This window comes from Ovis aries, chromosome 17 (assembly GCF_016772045.2).
Source record: "Ovis aries strain OAR_USU_Benz2616 breed Rambouillet chromosome 17, ARS-UI_Ramb_v3.0, whole genome shotgun sequence".
In the NCBI taxonomy this organism is placed as follows: Eukaryota; Metazoa; Chordata; class Mammalia; order Artiodactyla; family Bovidae; genus Ovis; species Ovis aries.
The window spans coordinates 71,793,440-71,814,815 of record NC_056070.1 but is presented as its reverse complement, the minus strand read 5'-3'; the positions used below and the strand labels follow the sequence as shown (position 1 = coordinate 71,814,815).

Here is a 21,376-nt window from a genome sequence, read left to right as displayed (position 1 = left end):
TGTTGGGCAAAGATGTCCACGCCTGGGGAGCCCAAAGCCTTCCCCCCCACCCCCAGAAATGCGGGCAGGAATTTAACGTGCAGTTGTGGCCGCCCTGCCGGGACGGCAGGATCCACAGAGGAGGCTGCAATGGGGCAGAGGCGAGGCTGAGCGGGGGCCATGGCCCAGGGTGGCATGGAGGTGCTCCCAGGCATCGCGAGCCGGACACTGAGTTGTCGGGGCCCTGGGGCTCCCCGAGGGCCGGCCCACAGCAGTCAGCTGGGCCAAGCTTGGGGGCTTCCGCAGGAGAAGCCTCTGGAGAGTTGGGGCGGCGGAGTCACCAGCACGCTCGGAAGGTGTGGGGTGGGTAGCAGGCAATACCGGGAGCACCTTCACACACGGGAGATTCCCGGGCAGGGGTGTGAATGCCCGCCGCCCTTCCCCACTCACCACGGCGTGCTTTATGCACAGAGCGCGTGCAGGGGCCTCGTCCAGGGCTCCGGAAGGCAGACGGGCCCAGAGGGCGGGGTAGGGACCTCACCACCTGAGGGACGTCCCGGCAGTGACTTCTTTGGTGGGGGTGGGGGGTGTCTGTTTTTGCTTTTGTTTTTTAAACTTTCTCTTAGAATTGTTTCAGCCTCACTTTGAGAAGAAGGTCCCGAGGCTTCCCATATGCCCCCACACAGGCATAGCCCCCCCGCCACATCAGCACCACCCCCACGCGGGTGGGACGTTTGTTACCATCGATGGACGGAGTCTGGTTTCCTCTCAACGGGACCTGCTGGGACACCCCCCCGACCCCACCCCACTCCCGGGGCTGACAAGGCCACCCAGGGGCTGACCTGACCTAGCAAGGGTCTCAGCACAGCGCTTGGACCCTGTGAGATGGTCCCGCCTCCTCAGAGAGCCTTCAGTTCCAGAGCCGTCGCAGGGCCTCCTTGGTGCAGGGGTAAAGGGTCCACCTGCCGGTGCAGGAGATGGGTTTGATCCCTGATCCAGGACGATCCCGCAGGCCCGGAGCGGCTAAGCCCCGGAACCACAGCGCCCAGCGCACTTGCCGCCGCTGCTGAGGCCTGCGTGTGCCGAGCCCCTGCTCTGCGTCAGGGGAAGCCGCTGCAGTCAGAAGCCCAAGCCCCGCTTGCTGCCGCCGAGAGAGAGCCCGTGTGTGGCAGTGAAGGCCCAGTGCAGCCGAAAATAAGAGCATTTTAAATAAACACCACCCCAGAGACCAAACCTGCACTAACTCAGGACCTCGGATGCTCTCAGGGGGCTCCGTGCTCCTGGGGGCATCTCAGGCGAGAGCGAGACGCTGAATCACCAGGGGAGAGGTTTTCTTCTGGGTGGGGGAGCCGACGAGGCAGCCGACAACCCGGCACGGAGGGTGCAGCTGAAAGCAGCTTCTTGGCAGAGCCGCCCTGGGTGGGAACGTGTCCCGCTGCCCTGACAGCTCGTCCATGTCTCAGCAAGTTCGCGTCCAGATGTCCGGCCTTCTGGCCTCTGGGCAGCTCGCATGCTTGCCCGCGGCCCGTCCTCTCTGCGAGGCTGGACCCCAGGGCGATGCGCCCCCGGCGGCTCCCTCCCGCCTCCGCCTGAAGACCGCCCCCGTTGCTCTGCTGGGCGGGCACCGGCAGCGAGAGGCACCTTCAGTGCCAGTCCGCACGCACGCTGTCCAAAGCCGCATCTCCGGTGCTTTCTGCCAGGCCCTGCTCTCCACCCCTTCAGGCACTCGGCGTGTTCAGGCAGCTCCATGTCCGCGTGGCTTTTGGCCTCGAGGGGACTTTTCCAAGCTCAAGGGGAAGATGTGTACACAGCAGGCCGCTCCTTGCTCAGAGTGTCCTGTCGCTCAAGCACATACAAGGCCGCGTCCAGGTCACCACCCACCGGCCCTGCGCCTGGTCTCCAGGCCGGGTCTAATGTCACTTCTGCCCAGACCTGGGCCTCCAGACTCACTCTTTCTGGCCCCTTTCAGGTGGAAATGAGGGCCCTGGCATCTTCATGGTAAAGCTCACTCAAAAGATAAAACTGCCCATCCTGTATGTAGAGCCATTCTGTTGGGGCCTGTGCACCTCTGCGTTTTATCCTGAACGGGGTGTGGGGGGGCCAGACAGCTTGTTTCTGCAAAGAGCCAGCGGTTAAACCTTTTCAGCTCTGCAAGCCAGGTGGCGTCTGCTGCAGCTTCTCAGCCTCACCATCCCAGATTGAAAGCAGCTGTCCGTCTTGGAGAGAGAGCCGCGTTCCAGTAAAACTTTATTTACAAAAAAGCAAGCCTTGGGCCAGATGGAGCTGTAGCTTGCTGACCTGGCCCCAGTAACAGGAGAGGCCACCACCCCCTTCCCCTCCTCAGTTTTATAACCTGGCTGTTCCTTGCTGTCACCATAGACCGAGGAGCTTGTCACACAGCTTGGGCACTGCTTCGTCTCTGCCAAGAACACATGGACAGGCGGCACGCCACAAGAAAAAACGATGGTGGCGGCGGCCTTCACGAGCACACGCACGCTCAGTGGAAGAGCGACTTTGGGTCCTGTGGGAAGAACAGTTTCTAAAGGGAAAATTCATGCCAGTCACGGCAGCAGAAAGCCCGACCCAGGGTCTTGATTCATACGTAAGAAGAGATTGTGCTGGAAAACAGCACACAGGACGCTTGAAGGCAGTGAGTCACGGAGCCCGAGGAGGAGGTTTGCAGGGTTTCTGGGAGACGCCGCACCCTGCCCCGCCCGGGGAGGGGCCCCCACTGCAGCGGGGCCTCCGGGTCCCAGAGGAGGAGAGCAGGGTGTGGGCCGGGAGCCGGCCAGCCTAGGTGGAGGCTGTGTCTGTCGTTTTTGGTAGCCTGATTCCAGAGGGCTCTGAGGCAGCCGTCAGAACTGCCGCCGCGTGAACCAAGGCCACGGCAGGGAACCGTGAAGGCCCGAGGAGGGTCTGAGGCCACTGGGGTGCACCCGCCTTACCGACGGGCCCCCAAGCTCCCTGATGGCAGAGCCTGGGAAAGTGGATGCGACCTGGATGCCCGCTGCTGTCAGCAGGGGGCAGCTGGGGTGCAGGACGACGGGGCGGCTGGCAGTCACACAGCCTGGACTCCGCGAGACCGGGGCTCTGCCCCCACCCTCCGATTGGCTGCAGCAGGAGACCGCAGAGGCTCAGAACGAGGGCCCTGGGCCGCCCTGGCCCCCTCACAGACCCCTAGGGACGCCCCCCGAGTGACAGCCCCCATCAGCCCCCAGCATAGACGGGGAGGTGCTCAGACCACGCCCCTGAGTCCCTGGCAGGGGACCTGGGAGCCGGGGCCCTGGAGTCTGACCTCTGACCCGGCGGGGGTCGTGGCCAGCCGGCTGCCGGCCTGGTCAGACAAGTGAGCTGGGGGTGTCCGCCGAGTGAGTGGGCCCCGGAGGTGGAGAGAAGCAGCCGCCAAGTAGCCCGCGTGCGTGGCTCTGGGCTCCCAGGCCACCTTGGGTCCAGGGCCTCTGCCGTCACGCGTCCTCCTGTGTGCGCGTGGAAGGAGGGTGCCCGAGACCCGCGGAAGGCACAGCCCCAAGCTGCTTTCCCTCACTGCTCCACACGCGGCTCAGGGGAGCTGACCTTGGGCCCGCTGGAGGCAGCCAGGGGCACGCCCTCCCTGTGGTGGCAGCGAGGCCAGCCGGCCCCCTGATGCCCGGTCTCCGAGCCTGTCCCCACGCCCGGATGCCCAGAGGAGCAGCGAGGGCTGGGCTCCAGCCCCCCGTCCTGGGCTCATCAGGGGCTGCTCTGGCAGGGGGCCCCTCCCGCCCCGAGGAGCGAACGGGTCATCCCCGGGTGGACTCAGCGCCACAGCAAGTGGGCAGGTGGGCCCCCCGCAGCCTCTGCCCACCCTGCCGCTCACACAGTGGCTCAGAGTCAGGGACGCCTGATCCTCCCGGAGCCAGAGGTGAAGCCGAGCCCGGGAAGAGCAGCGTCCACCCCGTGGGCTGCCAGCTGCCACCCTCAGGGTCTCCGTAGAGCCCTGCGGACAGGTAACCAGGTCAGCAGGGCCGATGCCCACTGGGAGGCAGCCCTCCTGGTAGGAGCGTCCTGGGGACCCCGGAGGGGCGCGGTGCCCAGTGCCAGAGTGACTGCGAGGCGGCCGGTGCCCAGGGGCCCGCACCCGCGCCTTTCTGTCGTGCAGTCCGTGCCCGAGCGGCCCGTGCAGGCCGCGGGCTTCCGCTGAACCACGTGGGCAGGAGAGAGAAACTGGCCTTCCAGGCCTGGCCCAGGGCGCCAGGGCCTCTGCCCCTGGGAAAGGCAGGGCCAGGCCCCACTCTGGGGCCGTGGAGGAAGGGGAGGTGAGCGCAGGGCGGCTGCTGCAGGCGAGGGTCTGGCGGGGCCTCACGGCAGGGCCGCGGCTCCTGGCCAGGCGCCCAGGCCACCGAGGGGGCCCTGCCGATCGGTGGTGCCCCCTGTTCCCAGACCACGCCCTGTGGCCGGTTCCCCGTGGCCAGGCCCAAGACGCTGGCAGTGGGGACGTGCTGTCCTCTCGGCCGTTCCTCCCGTGTCCGAGCTGTCGGCCAGTTCCTGGCGTCTGTCCGCGTTGCTTTTCCCTGACGCCAGGCCCTGTACCCGCTCCCCCAGAGTGACCGTTACAAGCCTCTGCCACCACAGTCCAGCTCCTCACCCAGATGGGCTGCCTGCGCCGCCTGCCTGCCCCCGGGCCACCCTCACGACCTCCGCAGCCCCCGGCTCCCCCAGCAGGACTGCGGCCCCCTGCCGTGTTCTGGTGCGTCACCCTCCCTGAGCGTGGGTCCCCCGAGGCTCCGACCCCTCCTTCCGTGGGGGCGTCCCTGCTGGTTCCTCTGTCCCACCCGGCGCTCACCCCTGGAAAGCCCTCCAGTCTCCTCGGCAGCCCTCTCCCTGCTGGCTCTGCGGCACCTCTTCCAGGCAAAGGCCGTGTCTGCCCAGCGTCCCGTGGGCGCCCAGACAGAACAACCACAGGCTGTGGCTCAGACGACAGGTGTCAGTCGTTTCCAGTTCTGGAACAGAGTCGGGGCAGGGCCAGGCCCTCTGGAGGCGCCGAGAAAGCCCTTTCTCCACGTCCAGCTCCGGGTGGCCTTGCGCACTCCTTGGCTTGTGGCCTCACCCTCCTAGTCTCAGCCCGTCTTCACTTGGCCTCCTCCTCCTCTGTCCTTCCCAGGGGACCTGGCATCTGCCCCCTCACCCCGTGGCTACTTCCTGGGAGAGACCTCCTTCTCTGCTGCCCGCCTGAGGGGTGCGGCTGCCCTTCGTCGGTGGCCTCGTCACACGATTCCTGGGGTTCTGCGGCTCTCAGGGCCAGAGCTGGGTGCCCCTGCCATCCCGTGTCCGGCACTGTGCCGGCCCGGGGGATGGGCTGCTCAATAAATGTTAGTTTGATTGTCTGGAGGCAGACTGCGCCGTGTCACAGAATCAGGCTGTGCAGAGTCTGGGTCATGGCCCAGCCGAGGGCTGCGGCTGCTCCCAGCTGGTCCTGCAGCCTCTGTCCGGGCCCGAAGCATCAGTGGCCTTCCACCCCCCACCCCCCGGGGGATCTGGGAGCCAAAGGCACAGGTGGGTGGGTCCGCGGAATCAGAGGAAAGTCCTCTGATTATGTCCTGGGTGCTGTTCGGGGCTGTTTGGTGCTGGAAGGCCAGCCAAGTTGACCTGATAATTTGGTCTCCACACAGCTGGGTGGGACAGGCTGTTGTGGCTGTCGGGTGGGTCCTCACCCCCAAGAGCTCAGCCTGGCTCAGGGCAGCTGGGGCTGTCTGGATGGTGGGGTAAGCTCAGGCCCCTCTCGACTGAGTTTTCTGGCCTGGGGGCGGTCCTCAGCCAGCCTGGGGCCTTCTGTGCACGGCAGGGACTTGCCAGGCTGGCCTAGGGGTATCACAGTCTGGGTGGCTGCCTGAGGGCTGGCAGGCCTGGCTCCTGGGGTGCCCTCTCTGTCCCTCCCCCTCCCACAGAACCCCCGCCGAGCTACGGGGGCCGACTGGACGGGGATCGTCTCTCTGGAAAAGGATGTTGACCCGCGTGGTGTGGTTGCAGGAAGGAGCAGCTGCCAGCCTGCCAGCGGCAGAAGGCAAAACAGAGGAACCACCCAGCCGCGTCAGAACGTGCGGCCCCGGCTCTCTGCCCGCGGTGGCCTGGGGTCCTGGTGCCAGGCCGTCCTGACGTCTGTCCGGAACGACGCTCTAGCTCGTCAGGAAACAGCTGGATTATGTTCCCGTGTTCCCGGTTTAAGAGACAAAAACAGTTTTTCTGTTTTGTACGATGGAGCTGAGATCATACAACAGAAAAGGAAACGTTTTCACGTGAAGAGCTCCGGGGCACTTGGTTTCTTCACAGTGTTGGGCAGCCAGCCGCCTCCCGTGTCGGCTTCCCTGTTCCATCACCCCGAAAGGAAGCCCCACACTCCCGGGGCACCTGCCCGCTGCCTCTGCGGTCGGGCCTGTGGTGGGTGTTTCATGTACATGGGGTCAGGCCGCCGCCTGGTGTTTGGGGGCTGCCCTCACTGGGGCTCAGCTGGTGAAGAATCCGCCTGCAATGCGGGAGACCTGGGCTCCATCCCTGGGTTGGGAAGATCCTCTGGGGAAGAGAAAGGCTACCCACTCCAGTGTTCTGGCCCGGAGAAATTTGTATGCGTAGTGCATGGGGTCACAAAGAGTCGGACACGACTGAGCAACTCTCACTTCACTTCCTGCCGTAAAGTTTGAGAGGTTCATCCATGCTGCGGTCTTCCTAGGCCAGTAGTCGTCCCTTCTACGGGTAGACCACTTTGGTATGTCCATGTGTCTATCAGTAAGTCAGGGTTTGTCTGTTTTGACTAGAGTATAATTGACTTAAAGTGAAGATGGCAGGCGGTAAAGAATCTGCTTGTGATGTGGGTTTGATCCCTGGGTCGGGAAGATCTCCTGGAGAAGGAAATGGCAACCCAGTCCAGAATTCTTGCCTGGAGAATCGCATGGACGGAGGAGCCTGGCCAGTCCACGGGGTCGGAAAGAGTCGGACTCGACTGAGCGCCTGACACTTGCATGCCGTCGACTCACGAGGCTGTGTCAGTTCCGGGCGTGCTGCAAAGCCGCCTCAGGTGAGCAGTGCGTGTTGGTTCTGCTTCATAGTCCAAGCCCTCCCTCGCTTCGGCGGTGCTGGGGCTTCGTTGCCGAGCGTGAGCTTTTCTCTGAGTGGGGCGAGCCGGGCTCCTCTGGCGTGCAGCCTGCTCGCGCAGCTTCTCGTCGCAGGGCGCGGCCCGCAGCGGCTGTGGCCCACGGGCCTAGCGGCTCCGAGGCCTGTGGGCTCTTCTGGATCAGGGCTGAAGCCCGCGTCTCCTGCGTTGGCAGGTGGGTTCTTTCCCACTCGGGAAGTCCGTTTACTCTTGTTTAGGTTCTGTGCTCGCACAGCTCGTCACAGAGTATTGAGCCGAGTTCCTTGTGCTCCACAGTAGGTCTTACATGTGGTAGAGTGTGTGCGTGAGTGTGCGTTTGGTAGAGTGTGTGAGTGCATTTGGTAGAGTGTGTGAGTGTGTGTGTGTGTGTGCGCGCGAGTGCTCGCATCCCCGGCTTCTGTCTTGCCCTTCCTGACCTATTCATCAGTTGACGGATGCCTGTGGTGTTTTACCTTCCGATTGTTCTGGAACTGTTGCGAAAGAACATTTGAACATTCTGGTAATAAGTTTTGGTTTGAACGCCTATTTTCACCTGAGTTACACATACCTAGGACGAGAATTTCTGAGTCACATGGTTACTAATTTGGCTTTTGAAAAATGCCTTTGCTTTGAAGTGTGTTTGTAACTTGGCTGAATTGGGCAGCTCACACAGACAGACCCAGACGCAGTTCCTCTCTCTCGGGGACTCACTGCCTCTGTCTGAAAAACAGGCATCTGGAAGTTCCTGCCTCCTAAGGGGATGGAGGTGGGGGGGGGTGGTTTCAAGGAGCTGATGTGAGTGGCCAGCCCTGTGCTTGGCCCAGAGGCAGTGTAGGGCAAAGGTCAGCCGGAATTTTGCAAAAATACCCACTTGTTACATCAAAGATGTGAGTTTTCGACTGTGTGGGAAACTTACTTTCCTGAGCAGCACAGGCATTCCCTGACTGCTCCAGGCGCTGCCGCAAATACAGGAGCCAACCTGGGCCCCGGAATCTGCTCTCTGCGCGGGCGACGGGCTGTGGCTGCTGCTGAGCCGTGTCTGACTCTCTGCGACCCTGTGAACTGTAGCCCGCCAGGCTCCTCTGCCCATGGGCTTTCCAGGCAAGAACACCGTTTCTGTTCCCTCCCCCAGGGGAGCTCCCCAACCCAGGGATGGAACCCCAGTCTCCTGCACTGCAGGCGGGTTCCTGACCACTGAGCCCCCCGGAGGGCTCAACGCAGAGGATGAGTGTGGGTCCAGGGCCAGCTCTGTCCCGTGGGGACTGTGGGCCTGCACTGGGTTCCCGCGGCGAGAGTCCCCAGCCCAGCACCGCCTGCACTAGGCCAGGCCCGTGGGGCTGGGCGGGGAGCGGGGAAGCCCGAGGGGGCGCGGTGGAGCGGTCCTCGGAGCTGAGCCGCTGGAAGGAAGCCGCTGTCTCACGTGCGTTTACCTTTGTAAACAAACTCGCCCCAGGGGCGCCTTGGCCTGAGGGCGGGGCCCGGGCCGGATCCGGCGCAGCCAGGCGCCCCGGGCTGGAGCTGCGGACGCTCCAGGCACTCGGCTCCAGGAGGCCCCCCCCCCCCGCCCTGCTCGTCCCTCCCGGGACACGAACGGCCACTGGTCCAAGCTCCGTCCTGCACGTGTCCCCGGGGAACCCTGCGGCGGGGTATCCCAGGGGGCCGGGCAGAGGCTTCAGAGGTCTTGCTCGACGTGGAAATGGGGAGGGGCATGTCGGAGTTCCTGGGGCCCCTCAGGGGCTAGAAGGCTGTTCCTGGGGTGGCCGGTGATTCCCGGGCAGCTGTGGCCGGGCTGTCTCAGGCCGGGGGTGTCTCAGGGCTGCAGGCACGTGCCTGGGCGGTTCCCGGGTGTGGTTTGCGATGGATCAGGTCCTCCCCGCGCTGCGGGGGCCTGGCTGGCAGGGATCGCACCCAGCCCAGGTGGGGGGTGTGTGGGTGGGCAGGGGAGATGCAAGCCCAGCGGAGACCATGGGGCTGTGTGATGCCCCGATCTGCTCTACAGAGAAGGCCCAGCCTTCCCTTCATCGTCTTTATTGCTGAAGGAGTTCACAGGTTGGGGTGTCCTGGAGCCCCGATGCCCTCACCCAGGCCTCTCCCCGCCGCTCAGGCAGCACCCCCTTGGATGTTTCGATTCTGTGCTTATTTTCTGCTTCTTTTTAAGTTTTATCGGCGCGTGGTTGCTTTACACGCTTAGGTTTCTGATATCCAGCGAAGTGAATCAGTTATACATAAAGGTCCACTTTTAGATTCTCTCCCCATATAGGTCATTATAGACTCTTGGGTAGGGTTCTCTGTGTTGTCGAGTAGGGCCTTGCTGGTTTTGTGTCTTAGAGACCGTGCCACCCCACCCCCCGCCCCCCATGGTAACGGTAGGTGTGTTCTGTAAACGTCTGTAACTGTCTCTGCTTTGCCAGTAACTTCCTCTGCGCCCTTTTTCTAGATGCCATGTATAAGCAGCAGTCTGCGATACTTGTTTCTCTCTCTCTGACTGACTTCACCCCCTGTTCCGTGCTTGTTGTGGCTGTGATTGCCGAGGGGCTGCTAGAGATGAGGCCCTCCTCGTCTGCGCCCCTGACGTCGCCAGTGGCGGCAGGGCCCTTAGGAATGTGTGTGTCTGTGTGTGTGCTGGGACAAGTCCGACTCTGCACCCCGTGGACTGTATGTATCCCGCGGGCTCCTCCGTCCATGGAATTTTCACGGCAAGGACACTGGGATGGGTTGCCATTTCCTCCTCCAGGGGCTCTTCCCCACCCAGGGCTCGAACCTGGGTCTCTTGTGTCTCCTGCGTTGGCAGGAGGGACCCCCGGCGTGTGTGCGTATGGGTGGGTGTGCCGGTGTAGTCCCTGTGCCTGCCCGGCACGGAGGCGCGAGGCACGTTCTCGTTGCTGTGCAGCCGTCCCCGCTGTCCAGCTGCGGCAGTCCTCTTCTTCCTGAACCCGACTCTGCCCCATTAAACCGTGTCGCTCCGTTCCCTTCTACCTGCCGCCCTGGTAACCCCTGTTTCTTGTTCCGCACATACAAGCTTGACTGTTAGGGACCTCATATAGTGAGCACTGAGGAACTGATGCTTTTGAACTGTTGTGTTGGAGGAGACTCCTGAGAGTCCCTTGGACTGTGAGGAGATCCAACCAGTCCATCCTAAAGGAGATCAGTCCTGGGTGTTCATTGGAAGGACTGAAGCAGAAATTCCAATACTTTGGCCACCTGATGCAAAGAGCTGACTCATTGGAAAAGACCCTGATGCTGGGGAAGATTGAAGGTGGGAGGAGAAGGGGATGACAGAGGATGAGATGGTTGGGTGGCATCACCGACTCAACTGGACATGAGTTTGAGCAAGCTGTGGGAAATGGTGAAGGACAGGGAGGCCTGGTATGCTGCCGTTCAGCCCGTCAGTTCAGTCGCTCAGTCGTGTCTGACTCTTTGCGACTCCGAGGACGGCAGCCATGAAATTAAAAGACGCTGCAGTTACGGGGTCGCAAAGATCGCGGCTGAGCGACAAGAACAGCTACACGGAGCGGTCCGAGGGCACGCCTGCCTTTCCGGGCTGGCCGGCGTCGCTCAGCCTCGGTGCGGTCCGAGGGCACGCCTGCCTTTCCGGGCTGGCCGGCGTCGCTCAGCCACGGCGCTGCCGGCGTTGGGCAGCCTTCCTTTCTGAGGCCGAGCCGTATTCTGCTTTGAATCCTGTGTCGGTCATCCCTCAGCGGGCAGGCGCGCGCTTCTGCCGTTTGGCCCGTGAATGTGGGCGTGCAGACGCCTGGGCATGACCCGCCCTTGAATTCCTTCGAGTCCGTACCGGAAGCGCGGTTGCTGGACCCTGCAGGTGTTCTGTGCTCGATGTTTTGAAGGACTCTTTTTTTTTTTTTTTAAACCAGTGTTGCCCTTCAGGTGTAAGAAGGGGACGTGAACTTGCACCCCCCGGACTTACTCCTTTGCCTCTTTTGTGGGGTGGGGAGGGAGGCTGCCTTTTCCCCAGGCGTCAGAGAATGGATTTCAGGCGCGCGGAGTGCTGGGCTGACTTGCCTGCAGAGGAGGTTTCAGGGTTCACTGCGTTAACGCTTTTCCACGCTTTTCCACACTCAGCCGGAGCTGTGACTCAGCCCCACGCCCTCCCACCTCCTCCCCTCCCCACTGTGAGCTGTTCAGCTAAGCCTCCTCTCTTGCCTCGTATGGTTCAGTGGTAAAGAATCCGCCTGTCAATGCAGGAGACACCGGTTCGTTCGGTTCGATCCCTGGGTCGGGAAGATCCCCCTGGGAGAGGGAGTGGCAACCCACTGCAGCTATAACAGAGGAGCCTGGCGGGCTACAGCCCATGGGGTCACAGGAGTCGGAGACAACTTGGCGACTCACTAACAACATCTCCCAGAGACTCTCGGAGCCTGCGGTCCCAGGCCCACCAAGGCCACGCACACTGCTTTCCTGGGTTTGGCCTCAGCCTCGGGTCGAGCTTTATAGGAAGTGCCCAGTCCTGCCTGAGGTGGCCAAGCCTGGAGAGGCTTTCCCCCTGGGTGTCGCTGGCAGAGGGTTGGAGGGCACGCCCTGCCTCGCTCTGCTGTGGGTCTGGGCAGACCGCAGCCTTTCTCATCCCGAATCGTGCCTTATGCTCAAGACGGGGACGTCGGGTGTGGAAGCCGCCGAGCGAGAGGAGGACAGGTCCCCGCGTGTTGCTTAGAAGCAGCAGGCGGCGGGTGGGGGCTCTCCTCCTGTGACACCCTTGCATCGGAACAGCCTGGGAGGGGCTGGGGAGGGGCGTGGTCATCAGAATGAGGGGTGTCGAGTCCAGATGGGCTGGGCGGCAGATGGAGCCCTTGGGTGAGAACGTGAGGGGTGGCCGGCCGGCCAGGACCAGGGCGTAATGGCACTGGCTCCTTTAACCGATGTCCGTTTGGGGAGGTGTGTGCAGGGTGGGAAGATGGCTGGGTTTTTAGTTCCCAGGGCACCACCTTGTGACCCCTGGCGTCTGGCTGCAGATCTGGCTTCTCGGAGTGGCCTGGCCGGGTGAAGCTTCCGCAGCAGCACCGACAGCCAGCCCCCCTTGACACGGGCCAGCGACCCCTCACCAAGGACTTGGGTTTACACCGGGCTGTAGCCCGGATGCTGTTGTGGAACCAGCACGAGAGGGTCGCACACGTGAGCACTTGCGGTTCCCGGGGGTGAGCCCTGGGGTCCCAAGCCTGACCCTGATATCCTGAGGTTCTCACTGGGGATTCGGTGTTGACTTGACTGGGACGTGAGCTCAGTGTGCTCACGGGCCTGGAAATCAGATGACGTGCTCAGGTCGTGTTCTTCCACGAAAAGAAGAATATGTTAACTTTCTGCAACATGGTTATTTTAAAAAAACAAACAGCTGAAGGTTTCCTGGGACGGGTGGACGCTGGCCATTCTGCGCTAATGGGAAGCCGGGGCAGAGGGTGGAGCTGCCGAAGGCGGCGGGGAGGGCTGGGCGGGCGGCGTTTCAGTGCCAGGCGGGCTCTGTCCGTGGTCTAGGTCCTGGGCCCAGTTTCAAGTCGGGGAACCTGAGACGCGATCGTCGCCGTATCAGCTGTGTCGCCACCTGTGTGGAACCGGAGCCTCTCGAGTCTGCAACCTTACCCCCCACCACCACCCCGCCGGAGGACAGGTCCTTACTTTAAAAAAAAAAATGTGATTCCAAAAAGAAGAACCCGGGATCAGACTTGTTTGGGGGGTGGGGTGTGGACCGGAGTTCTGTGCCCCCCCCCACCCTGCGTCCTCAGGAATGCTGAGTTGAGCCTTTGCGTCTTCTCAGGAGGCGGCAGCGCTTGACTGTGGCCTCGGGCTGCCCCCTCAGGATGGTACAGAACCCGCAGTCCAGGGGCTTCCCTGGCGGGCCCGTGGTTAGGACTCCCGTCTCCCAGTGCGGGAGGCGTGGGGTCCATCCCCGGTCGGCAAACTAAGACCCACACGCTGTGATGTGCGGCCAAAAAAATAAAAATTGAGACCCCGAAGCCCAAGGGCCCTGAGGGTGCCGCCCAGCGCAGTGATCTCGGTCCCTGAGGCCCCTCAGATGGTGCATTAAGAGGTATCAGGGTGCCTCCGTGCAGCACTCCGCGTCCTCTGCGGCTCTCACCCCAGAAGCAGCCCCGAGGACTGGTACCCTCCCGCGGGCCCACAGGCAGAGCCCAGCCTGGCCTTGGTGACCGGCCCCCGAGTGCAGACCCCAGGGCCCCAGGCGCAGCGGCGTGGCCAGCCCTCAGCGCCGGGCCGGCAGGCGGTTGCCCTGGCTGGAGCCCCCTGGGGGTCCTTCACGGCCACGCGGGCCCAGGCCACCCCCCGACTCGGTCAGTACGTGCAGGGCCCGCCTGGGTTATGCTTTCTGAGCCCCCGGATGACGCTGGCGGGTAGCCAGGGCTGAGGGCGCCTGTTGGAGGACGGTGACCTTCCGGGAGCAGAGCTGGAGGGGTGGGGTGAGGCGGGGGCTGGGCAGGGAGCGGGGACTTCGGCCGGCGGGCGCCCGTGGAAGGCAGTGAGGCCCGTCCTCCGCTCTAGTAGCTTCCGGAAAGCCAGTGCTGGGCGCTGGGCCCACCTGGCCAGGGCGGTCTGGGTGCCGCCAGCACGCAGAGCGTTTGGTGCCCGAAGGTGTCGCCAACCGGGGACTGAACGCCCCGGAGGCCGCCTGTGCTGGCACCTCGGGCTGCCTGCGGGCGCGTCACAGTGACGTGACCGAGCCCCATTGGGATGACCTCTGGGAAGGCCCGGGCGCCCTTTGGAAGGAGGAGTGGACGGGCGGCCGTGACGTGAGGCTGGAACGGGCCGGGCCCTCACGGGCTGATGGCCCAGCCAGGGAGTCCGCTCGGTAAGAACGGCTCTGGGAAGCGGGCTCTGGAGCCCGTGTGGCCTGTGATCGTGGGGGCGGGGTGGGGGGAGCGCTGACTGCCTGGTGCCTGAAGGAACAGGGTGTCAGCTCTGTGGCCAATTACTGCCCCCCCCCAAATCGGGGAGAGCTTGCTGTAGGATAAGCCACGCTCTGCTCGTGGGGACCCTCAGCTGAGGGGCAGGGGGGCACAGCCTGCTTCCTGGCCTTGCACCTGGGTTGGGGGGTCAGGTTGGATTCCCCCAGATGGGGCTTAAAGACTTCCCTGGACAGCAGGACTCGGGCGTTTGGGGTCCACACTTCAGGCCCCACTACCGCCACAGGATCAAAGGCCCAGCCTCATGTTGTCTGGGGAGGAGGCGCCCCACCCCGCCCACCTGCAGAGTCAGTTGTAGAGGTGAGGTCAGGCTATAGGAGGCCTCTGTTCCAGGCCCACAGGGGACGGGTGGGGCGCCCCCAGCACCCCCAGGCTGACAGCCCTCAGCCCCTCCCCGCCTCTGACACCGCCTGCTTCTCCACACTTGCAGATGCATTGTTCGGGACCCCGCCGGGGTTCGGTTGTGCCTCGGATCGGGCAGAGGAGCCACGCCGGCCCCAGGACGGGCTGCCCTACATCGACGACTCGCCCGCCTCCTCGCCCCACCTCGGCAGCAAGGCCCGGGGCGGCCGGGACGCGGCGGAGCCCAGCAGAGCGGTGAGTCGGGGCGGGAGGGTGGGAGGGGGGCCACCGAGGGTCCAGTCTCCCTGAGGCCCTCGTCCCGGATCTGGGTGCACGGGGGCTGGGCATGGAGGGCGGGTGCGGGGGTCCCAGGGCTCTGTCTTGGCCAGCAGGGTGCACGGCGAGTCGGGGTCCAGGACCCCCCTGGCACACTGGCCCCCCCTCTTGCCCAAGGAGCTGCTGAGATGGCTCACCCGCTCCCCGGGGTCTTCCTCCGGGGGCCTCCCCATCTTTAGTGACCCTCCTGCCGTCCCCTCCACTCTGCGATGGAACTGAGGCCCTGAGGTCCCTGGCGAGCGGAAGCTGGCACTGCCCCAGGTGCCCTCTGTCATGGGCAGCAACCGTGGAAGCCTGACTCCTGGTCCTCGTGGCCCCGCGCCTCAGGCCAGCGCCCCTGAGGCGGGTCAGGGCCTGGCTGGGCACCCCCTTGACCTCCCGGGCCCGCCCTGCTGGGCTGAGCGCGCGTGTTGCCCCTGATGACAGACACCTCCCTCCCGCTCAGCCTGTTTCTTGGGCATCTCCACCCTGGGTTTAGCAATGAGAGTGAGGGCTGTGGTTTCCCCTGTGGCTGGGAGCGCATCTCCTCACCACGTGCCCCCCCCACGGGGCCGGCGCCTTCGCTCAGGACTGCCGTTTCCCTTTGGCTTCTGTGATTTCTGGCTTCCCTGCCGGCCCAGACGGTAAAAACATCTGCCTGCGGTGCGGGAGACTCGGGTTCAGTCCCTGGGTTGGGAAGGTTCCTCTCGAGAAGGGAGACAGCCACGCGCTCCAGGATTCTTGCCTGGAGAATCCCATGGACGGGGGAGTCTGGTGGGCTGCGGTCCGTGGGGTCTCAAAGGAGTCCGGACGTGATTGAGCCGCTGACCCTTTGGCTTTCACCGCTGCCGGGCAGGCTTCTCCCCCTGAAACGGGGGCGGTGGGTAGGCGCCTGTGTGATCGCACGCCTGCCTGGCGCGGTTACCCACGGCCATCTCCAGCGTTCCGTAGACGAAGAGACGGAGGTTCAGAGAGCCGGAGTGACGGCGCTGAAGGCTTCCCCACCCCTCAGCTGAGCCGTTCAGCCCCTGCCCTGCCCTTCCTGAGGTCTCTCTCACCCTGCGTTGCGGGTGTGACTTGGGGCAGACGAGCATCCTAACAGCTGATCCCTGGACTTGGGGCGGTCCTCCCTGTCTGTCTGTGGTCCCTGAGGGCTTTCTTCACCCAGCACGCGACCTCCCGGCCCTCCCCAGGCCCCTGCCCTCAGGCCTCCAGCACGCTGGCTTGGGGTTCTGCCCCGCCTTTTATCCCCAGTTGAGGGACCCACCCGCTGGACTCGTCTCACCTTATACACGGCGAGAAGGCTGCACCTGCTTGTCGGGCCTGCGGGCTCCAGCCCCAAGCGGGCACCTGGCCCAGGGGGCTTTCAGGAGGCACCTGGGGGAGACTGGGATGGGACCAGATGAGGCATTGGTGGTTTTGTTCCGGAAGCCTCGTGGTCCAGGGCTCGGGGCCCCAGAGACCGGCGGAGAGCGCCGGCTTTCTGGGCCCCGTCTGCCACGCAGGGACACTTCCCTCTTTCGTCTCTGATTGTGGGTCTGAGGACGATGCGGCTGGGGATTCCTGGCGCCCACAGGAAGCGCTGTGGTCTTGCGGTTGCAGCTGCCTGATCCCCCATCCGCCAGGGCCAGGGTGCCTGCCCGTTCCCCTCAGTCCCACCCTCGGTGGGGCTTGGCCTCCACTGCCGAGCCTGGGCCCTTTCGGTGTGGGAGGGTGGGGTGGTCAGGAGGACCTTCCCGGGGACCCCATGGCGATGCGGGGATTTGCTGGCCTCCTGGGGGTGCAGGCCAGTTCCAGGAACGCATGCCCGCAGGGTGAGTAGGGGGTCCGCAGGGAGTTGCCCGGGGCACAGGGGTAGGAGCCAGGTAGGCGGTAGGGTGGGTCCTGTGACCCTAGGAGGCTGTCCCAGTGCAGAGCGTCAGTGAGAGCCTCCCTCCCAGTGGTCATCCTCAGAGGGCCCGCTGGGCGTGTCTGTGTTTCCCTGGAACGATGACTGTGCAGTGCCAGCTGGGGACCCGAGTCCTGGGCAAGGGCCAGCAGACACACACCCCTCGTCTCTGCGAGGAACAGTGTGGTTACGCATTCGCCAGCCCCTCGGAGACGCTGCAGAGAGGAGCGGGCTCCCGGGGGGCCCGGAGCAGGGCCGCCGGCCAGCGCGTCGGGGGTGCAGACGAGCGTCCAGGCGTCACCACAGCTGCCGTCCTGGGAGGGGGTGGCCTTTGTTCTGCAGCGGCCTGGGCCGCGATCGCCCCGGGTGGGGGTGGGGCTGCAGCTCTGGGCCTGGCAGCTGGCTGGCGGGCTTCCCCTCTGCTGCCCTGGTTCCCTCCCTCCCTCCCCGACCTTGCTGCCACACCGACCTTGCTGCCACACCGGGGGTTTCTTCTCTGGCTTAGCCTCGGGGCTTGTGGTGTCTTCCCCGCTCGCTCCCAGGCAGTGGAGGCCTCTTCCCTTTTCCTCCAGCTTCCTCCTGTCCTCTCCGCATCCCGGGCACCTGCACACACCCTTCCCAGAGCCTGCGCGTGTGCACGGCAGGTGCAACACTGCGGTCCCGCCCTGCCCTTTGCCCCCTCTTCCTGTCCCCTCTGCCGTCTCGCCTCTGGGTTGGGTGGCCGGCGTCCAGGCCCCTGTCCGCTGCCCCTAGTCCTTCTGAGGCTCAGGAGAAGGTTCTAGTCGAGCCCGAGGCCCCACCCAGACGTTCCTTTACCGGCCAGGCTCTTGGGAGTGGAGAGCTGGCTGGGGCGCCATCCTGTTCCACCCGGCTCTCCAGGCTGCGGGGCTGGAGAGCAGCTCCCCCTGGGCACACAAGCCTTCACCCTGGCCGCGGTGGGAGGTGTGGGCAGGCCCCCTGGGAGCAGCTTTCCCGGGGTGCCTCCATTCAAGACGTGGCCTCCGTGGTCTGAGAGGAGAGGGGGTGGCTGGGCTCCCCCACCCTGCACGTCTCTGCTGATGGTGCTGGGGGCCCCGGAGCCAGCTGCCCGGACAGTCCTGGACCCCGGGACCTGCTCGTCTCATGGACGACGGTTCCCTGGAGGGACCCTTGCACCTTCAAGGTGTGGCCACGCCAGGGCCCAGCCAGCAGCTCTGGGCCCTCTTTGCGGGTCACTTTATTCTGTGGATCTTGGTGAAGAACCTGGGGTTCTGGGTGCCCTGGCCCAGAGGCGCCCGCTGCTCAGCATGGCCTGGGTGGGGCTGTGGTGTGGGACGTGGATATCCTTTCTCCAGAGCGGCTGAAAGCTACTGTGATGGCTATCCCCCAGACACAGACGCAGACACAGACAGGAACACGCATGAGCACACACATGCGTGCACACACACACGAACACACACATGCATGAGCACGAGCTCAGACGTGTGTACATAAACACGAGCACACGCATGCATGCGTATACACAGGAGTACACGCGTGCATGCATGCACACGTGTGTGCTTAAGCACACATGTGCATATGCACAAGCACACACACGTGTACACATGCCCACGAGCACATGTGTATACACAAGACAGGCATACATGTGCACGGACACACACGTGCATGTACACAGTACACACGTGTACGCATGCACAGAAGCACACATGTGTGCGTGAGCACACGTGTACATACACAAGCACACATACGTGTACGCACCCACGAGCACACACGTGTGTACACGACACACACGTGCACAAGCACACATACATGTGCATATACATAGGAGTATACATGTGCACATACACACACAAGCACACATACGTGTACACACACCCACGAGCACACACTGTGTACATATAAGCACACATACGTGTACACATACCCATGAGCACACACGTGTACATACATAAGCACACACGTGTACACATACCCATGAGCACACACGTGTGTACACAGGAGACACACACACGTGCGCCTGGCTTATGCACACACAGCAATTCCCAGAGTAGAGTGGTGGTCCGGGCAGCCTTTCTGGGTGGTCCCAGCGGGCAGCCAGGATGTGCTGTAAAAGTCCCAAGGATGGAGAAAGCAGATGGTGGGGAAGTGGAAACTGAGCTCCTTTTCTCCAGTTTGCACCTGGGCAGCCAGGGCTCCGGGCAAGAGGGCAGGAGCCTGAGACAGTGGGGCTCGCAGGGCTCGCACCCCGACCCCTTGACTCAGCCCCGGGTGCTTCCTGTCAGATCTGCCATTTCTCCACCACAAAGTACCTCCCTCCCGCCAGGCCAGGCAGGTGGGAAGGGCCAGTAGGGTTGGGGGTACAGAGGGGCTGCCCTGGGAGGTCCTATTCCAGGTATTATGGAAACACAGAGTGGTGCTCATCTCACAGGCTACCAGGATGATGCTCGAAATCCTTCAGGCTTCAACAGTAGGTGAACCGAGAACTCCCAGTGTACAAACTGGATTTAGGAAAGGCAGAGGAGGCAGAGGTCAAATTGCCAGCATCCGTTGGATCATAGGAAAAGCGAGGGAATTCCAGAAAAACATCTACTTTATGGACTATGGTAAAGCCTTTGTGTGGATCACAACACACTGGAAAATTCTGAAAGAGATGGCAATATCAGACCACCCTGACCTACCTGAGAAGCCTGTATGCAGGTCAGGAAGCAACAGTTAGAACTGGACATGGAACAACAGACTGGTTCCAGATAGGAAAAGGAGTACGTCAAGGCTGTATATTGTCACCCTGCTTATTTAACTTCTATGCAGAGTACATCATGAGAAACACTGGGCTGGATGAAGCACAAGCTGGAATCAAGACTATCGGGGAAAAAAGTAACCTCAGATGACACCACCTCTGGCAGAAAGTGAAGAGGAACTAAAGAGCCTCTTGCTGAGGTGAAAGAGGAGCGTGAAAAAGCTGGCCTAAAACTCATCATTCAGAAAACTAAGATCATGGCATCTGGTCCCATTACTTCATGGGAAATCAGTGGGGAAACAGTGGAAATAGACACTTTATTTTCTTGGGCTCCAAAATCACTGCAGATGGTGACTGCAGCTATGAAATTAGACGAGAAGCTGTGACCTACCTAGACAGCATATTAAAAAGCAGAGACATTGCCAACAAAGGCCTGTATAGTCCAAGCTATGGTTTTTCCAGTAGTCATGTACAGATGTGAGAGTTGGATCCTAAAGATGGCTGAGCATTGAAAAATTGCTGCTTTCAAATTGTGGTGCTGGAGAAGGCTCTTGAGAGTCCCTTGGACAGCAGGAAGATCAAACCAGGCTTGCCTGGCGCTTCAGTGATAAAGAGTCTGCGTGTCAATGCTGGGGACGCGGGTTCCATCCCTGATCCACGAAGGCCCCTCATGCCTCGAAGCCGCTGAGCCTGGCACCGCGGATGTGGAGCGTGTGCTCTGGAGCCTGGGGGCCAGAGCTGCTGGCTCACGGCTGCAGCCCCCGAAGCCCGTGCTTGGCAACAGAAGAAGCCGGTGCTGAGAGAGGCCCAAGCGCAGCCAGAGACGCGGAGCCCCGCTCACGGCAGCTCGGGAAGACCCCGCACAGCAGCAAAGACCCAGCACGGCCGGGAACAGATGGCCAAGTGGAGTCGTGACGGCAGCGGAAAAGCGAGATCCAGCCAGTGCATCCGAGAGGAAGTCAGCCCTGAGCGTTCACGGGAAGGGCCGATGCTGCAGCGGAAGCTCCAGTACTCTGGCCACCTGATGCGAAGAGCTGACTCATTGGAAAAGACCCTGATGCTGGGAAAGATTGAAGGCAAGAGGAGAAGGGGACGAGAGAGGATGAGATGGTTGGATGGCATCACCGGCACGATGGACATGAGTTTGAGTAAGCTCCGGGAGTTGGGGACAGACAGGGAGGCCTGGCGTGCTGCAGTCCACAGGGTCACAAAGAGTCAGACACGACTGAACAACGACGGGAGTGCCCGGAAGCCTGCACTGGCGTGGGATGGCGGGTGACGACATCCACAGACGTTTGCCCTGTCGCAGCCGGGGGTAGGGGTCCTGCTGGTGCAGTGAACAGAGAGGCCAGAAGTGCCGCTTGGCACCCAGTGTGGCACCGGGTGTCCCCCCCGGCACCCAGCAGAGACTCCCGCAGCCCCAGATGTCAGCGGTGCCAAGGCCGGGACCTGCCCCGTCCGTCACATCCCCCTGAGTGACCAACGGCCAGTGCTCCGGTTCCACCCCCAAGGACAGGGCTGTCTCCGCTCACCTGCAGGCTGGGGAGCCAGTGGCAGAAAGGGCAGGGCTGTGTCCTCTTCTCTGGGCACAGGGACACAGGGCCTCAGCTGCCTGGCACCACCCTCGGGCCGCAGTGGGGCCGGCCAGCACAGGCTGGGTATAGGGAGGAAAACCCCAGCCAGGTGGGGCGCAGGCCGTGGACACAGCCGCCCTGACCCCAGACTGCCTCATTGCTGGTCAGGGAGCAGGCAGACGACCTCAGCCCGGAAGCTGATGAAGAAGCAGTTTCGTTGCCTTTGGAATCACACTCCATGTCAGTTTCCCAGGCGTCTGTAATAAAACACCACAGGCCGCGTGGCTTACACAAGAGAGAGTGATTTCTGCCAGTTCTGGAGGCAGGACGTCTGAGATGAAGGTGTCAGGGGGGCTGGTTTCTCCTGGCATCTCTCTCGGCTCAGAGATGCCCGTCTACCCCCTGCGTCTTTCCGGCCGGGTACGTCCGTGCCCTGATGCCCTCCTCCCTCCTCCTCGTCTTCTCGAGGCATCGATTTATAACTCGGTGTTCATCGTAGGTGTACGAGACAGCGGTTGGACGTATGGTGAAATGGTTGCT

At 62.8% G+C, this 21,376-nt stretch overlaps 1 protein-coding gene and 1 long non-coding RNA gene across 5 annotated transcripts in view; one reads left to right on the top strand and one right to left on the bottom strand.

Annotated features, from left to right (window-relative positions):
• Positions 1-21,376, top strand: part of BCR (BCR activator of RhoGEF and GTPase) — an 85,691-nt gene that overhangs the window by 22,292 nt on the left and 42,023 nt on the right. The window contains exons 1-2 of one of the 3 annotated variants that reach the window (XM_042234165.1): positions 13,799-13,886; positions 14,432-14,598. In XM_042234165.1, the coding sequence (XP_042090099.1) occupies positions 13,862-13,886; positions 14,432-14,598 (192 nt within the window). In that variant the 5' untranslated portion in view covers positions 13,799-13,861. Of the gene's footprint in view, positions 1-13,798; positions 14,302-14,431; positions 14,599-21,376 lie in introns of those variants that run through there. The other 2 variants (XM_042234164.1, XM_027956858.3) reach the window with 2 other exon arrangements.
• On the bottom strand, positions 12,385-17,200 carry LOC121816889 (uncharacterized). Of its 2 annotated transcripts, XR_006056601.1 has the most exons (4): positions 17,016-17,200; positions 15,944-16,045; positions 15,211-15,524; positions 12,385-12,626 (listed from the first exon to the last, which is right to left on the bottom strand). It is a non-coding gene; the product is annotated as an uncharacterized LOC121816889 (long non-coding RNA). The 2 variants fall into 2 exon arrangements; XR_006056602.2 differs by lacking the exon at positions 12,385-12,626 and having other exon boundaries at positions 14,635-15,593.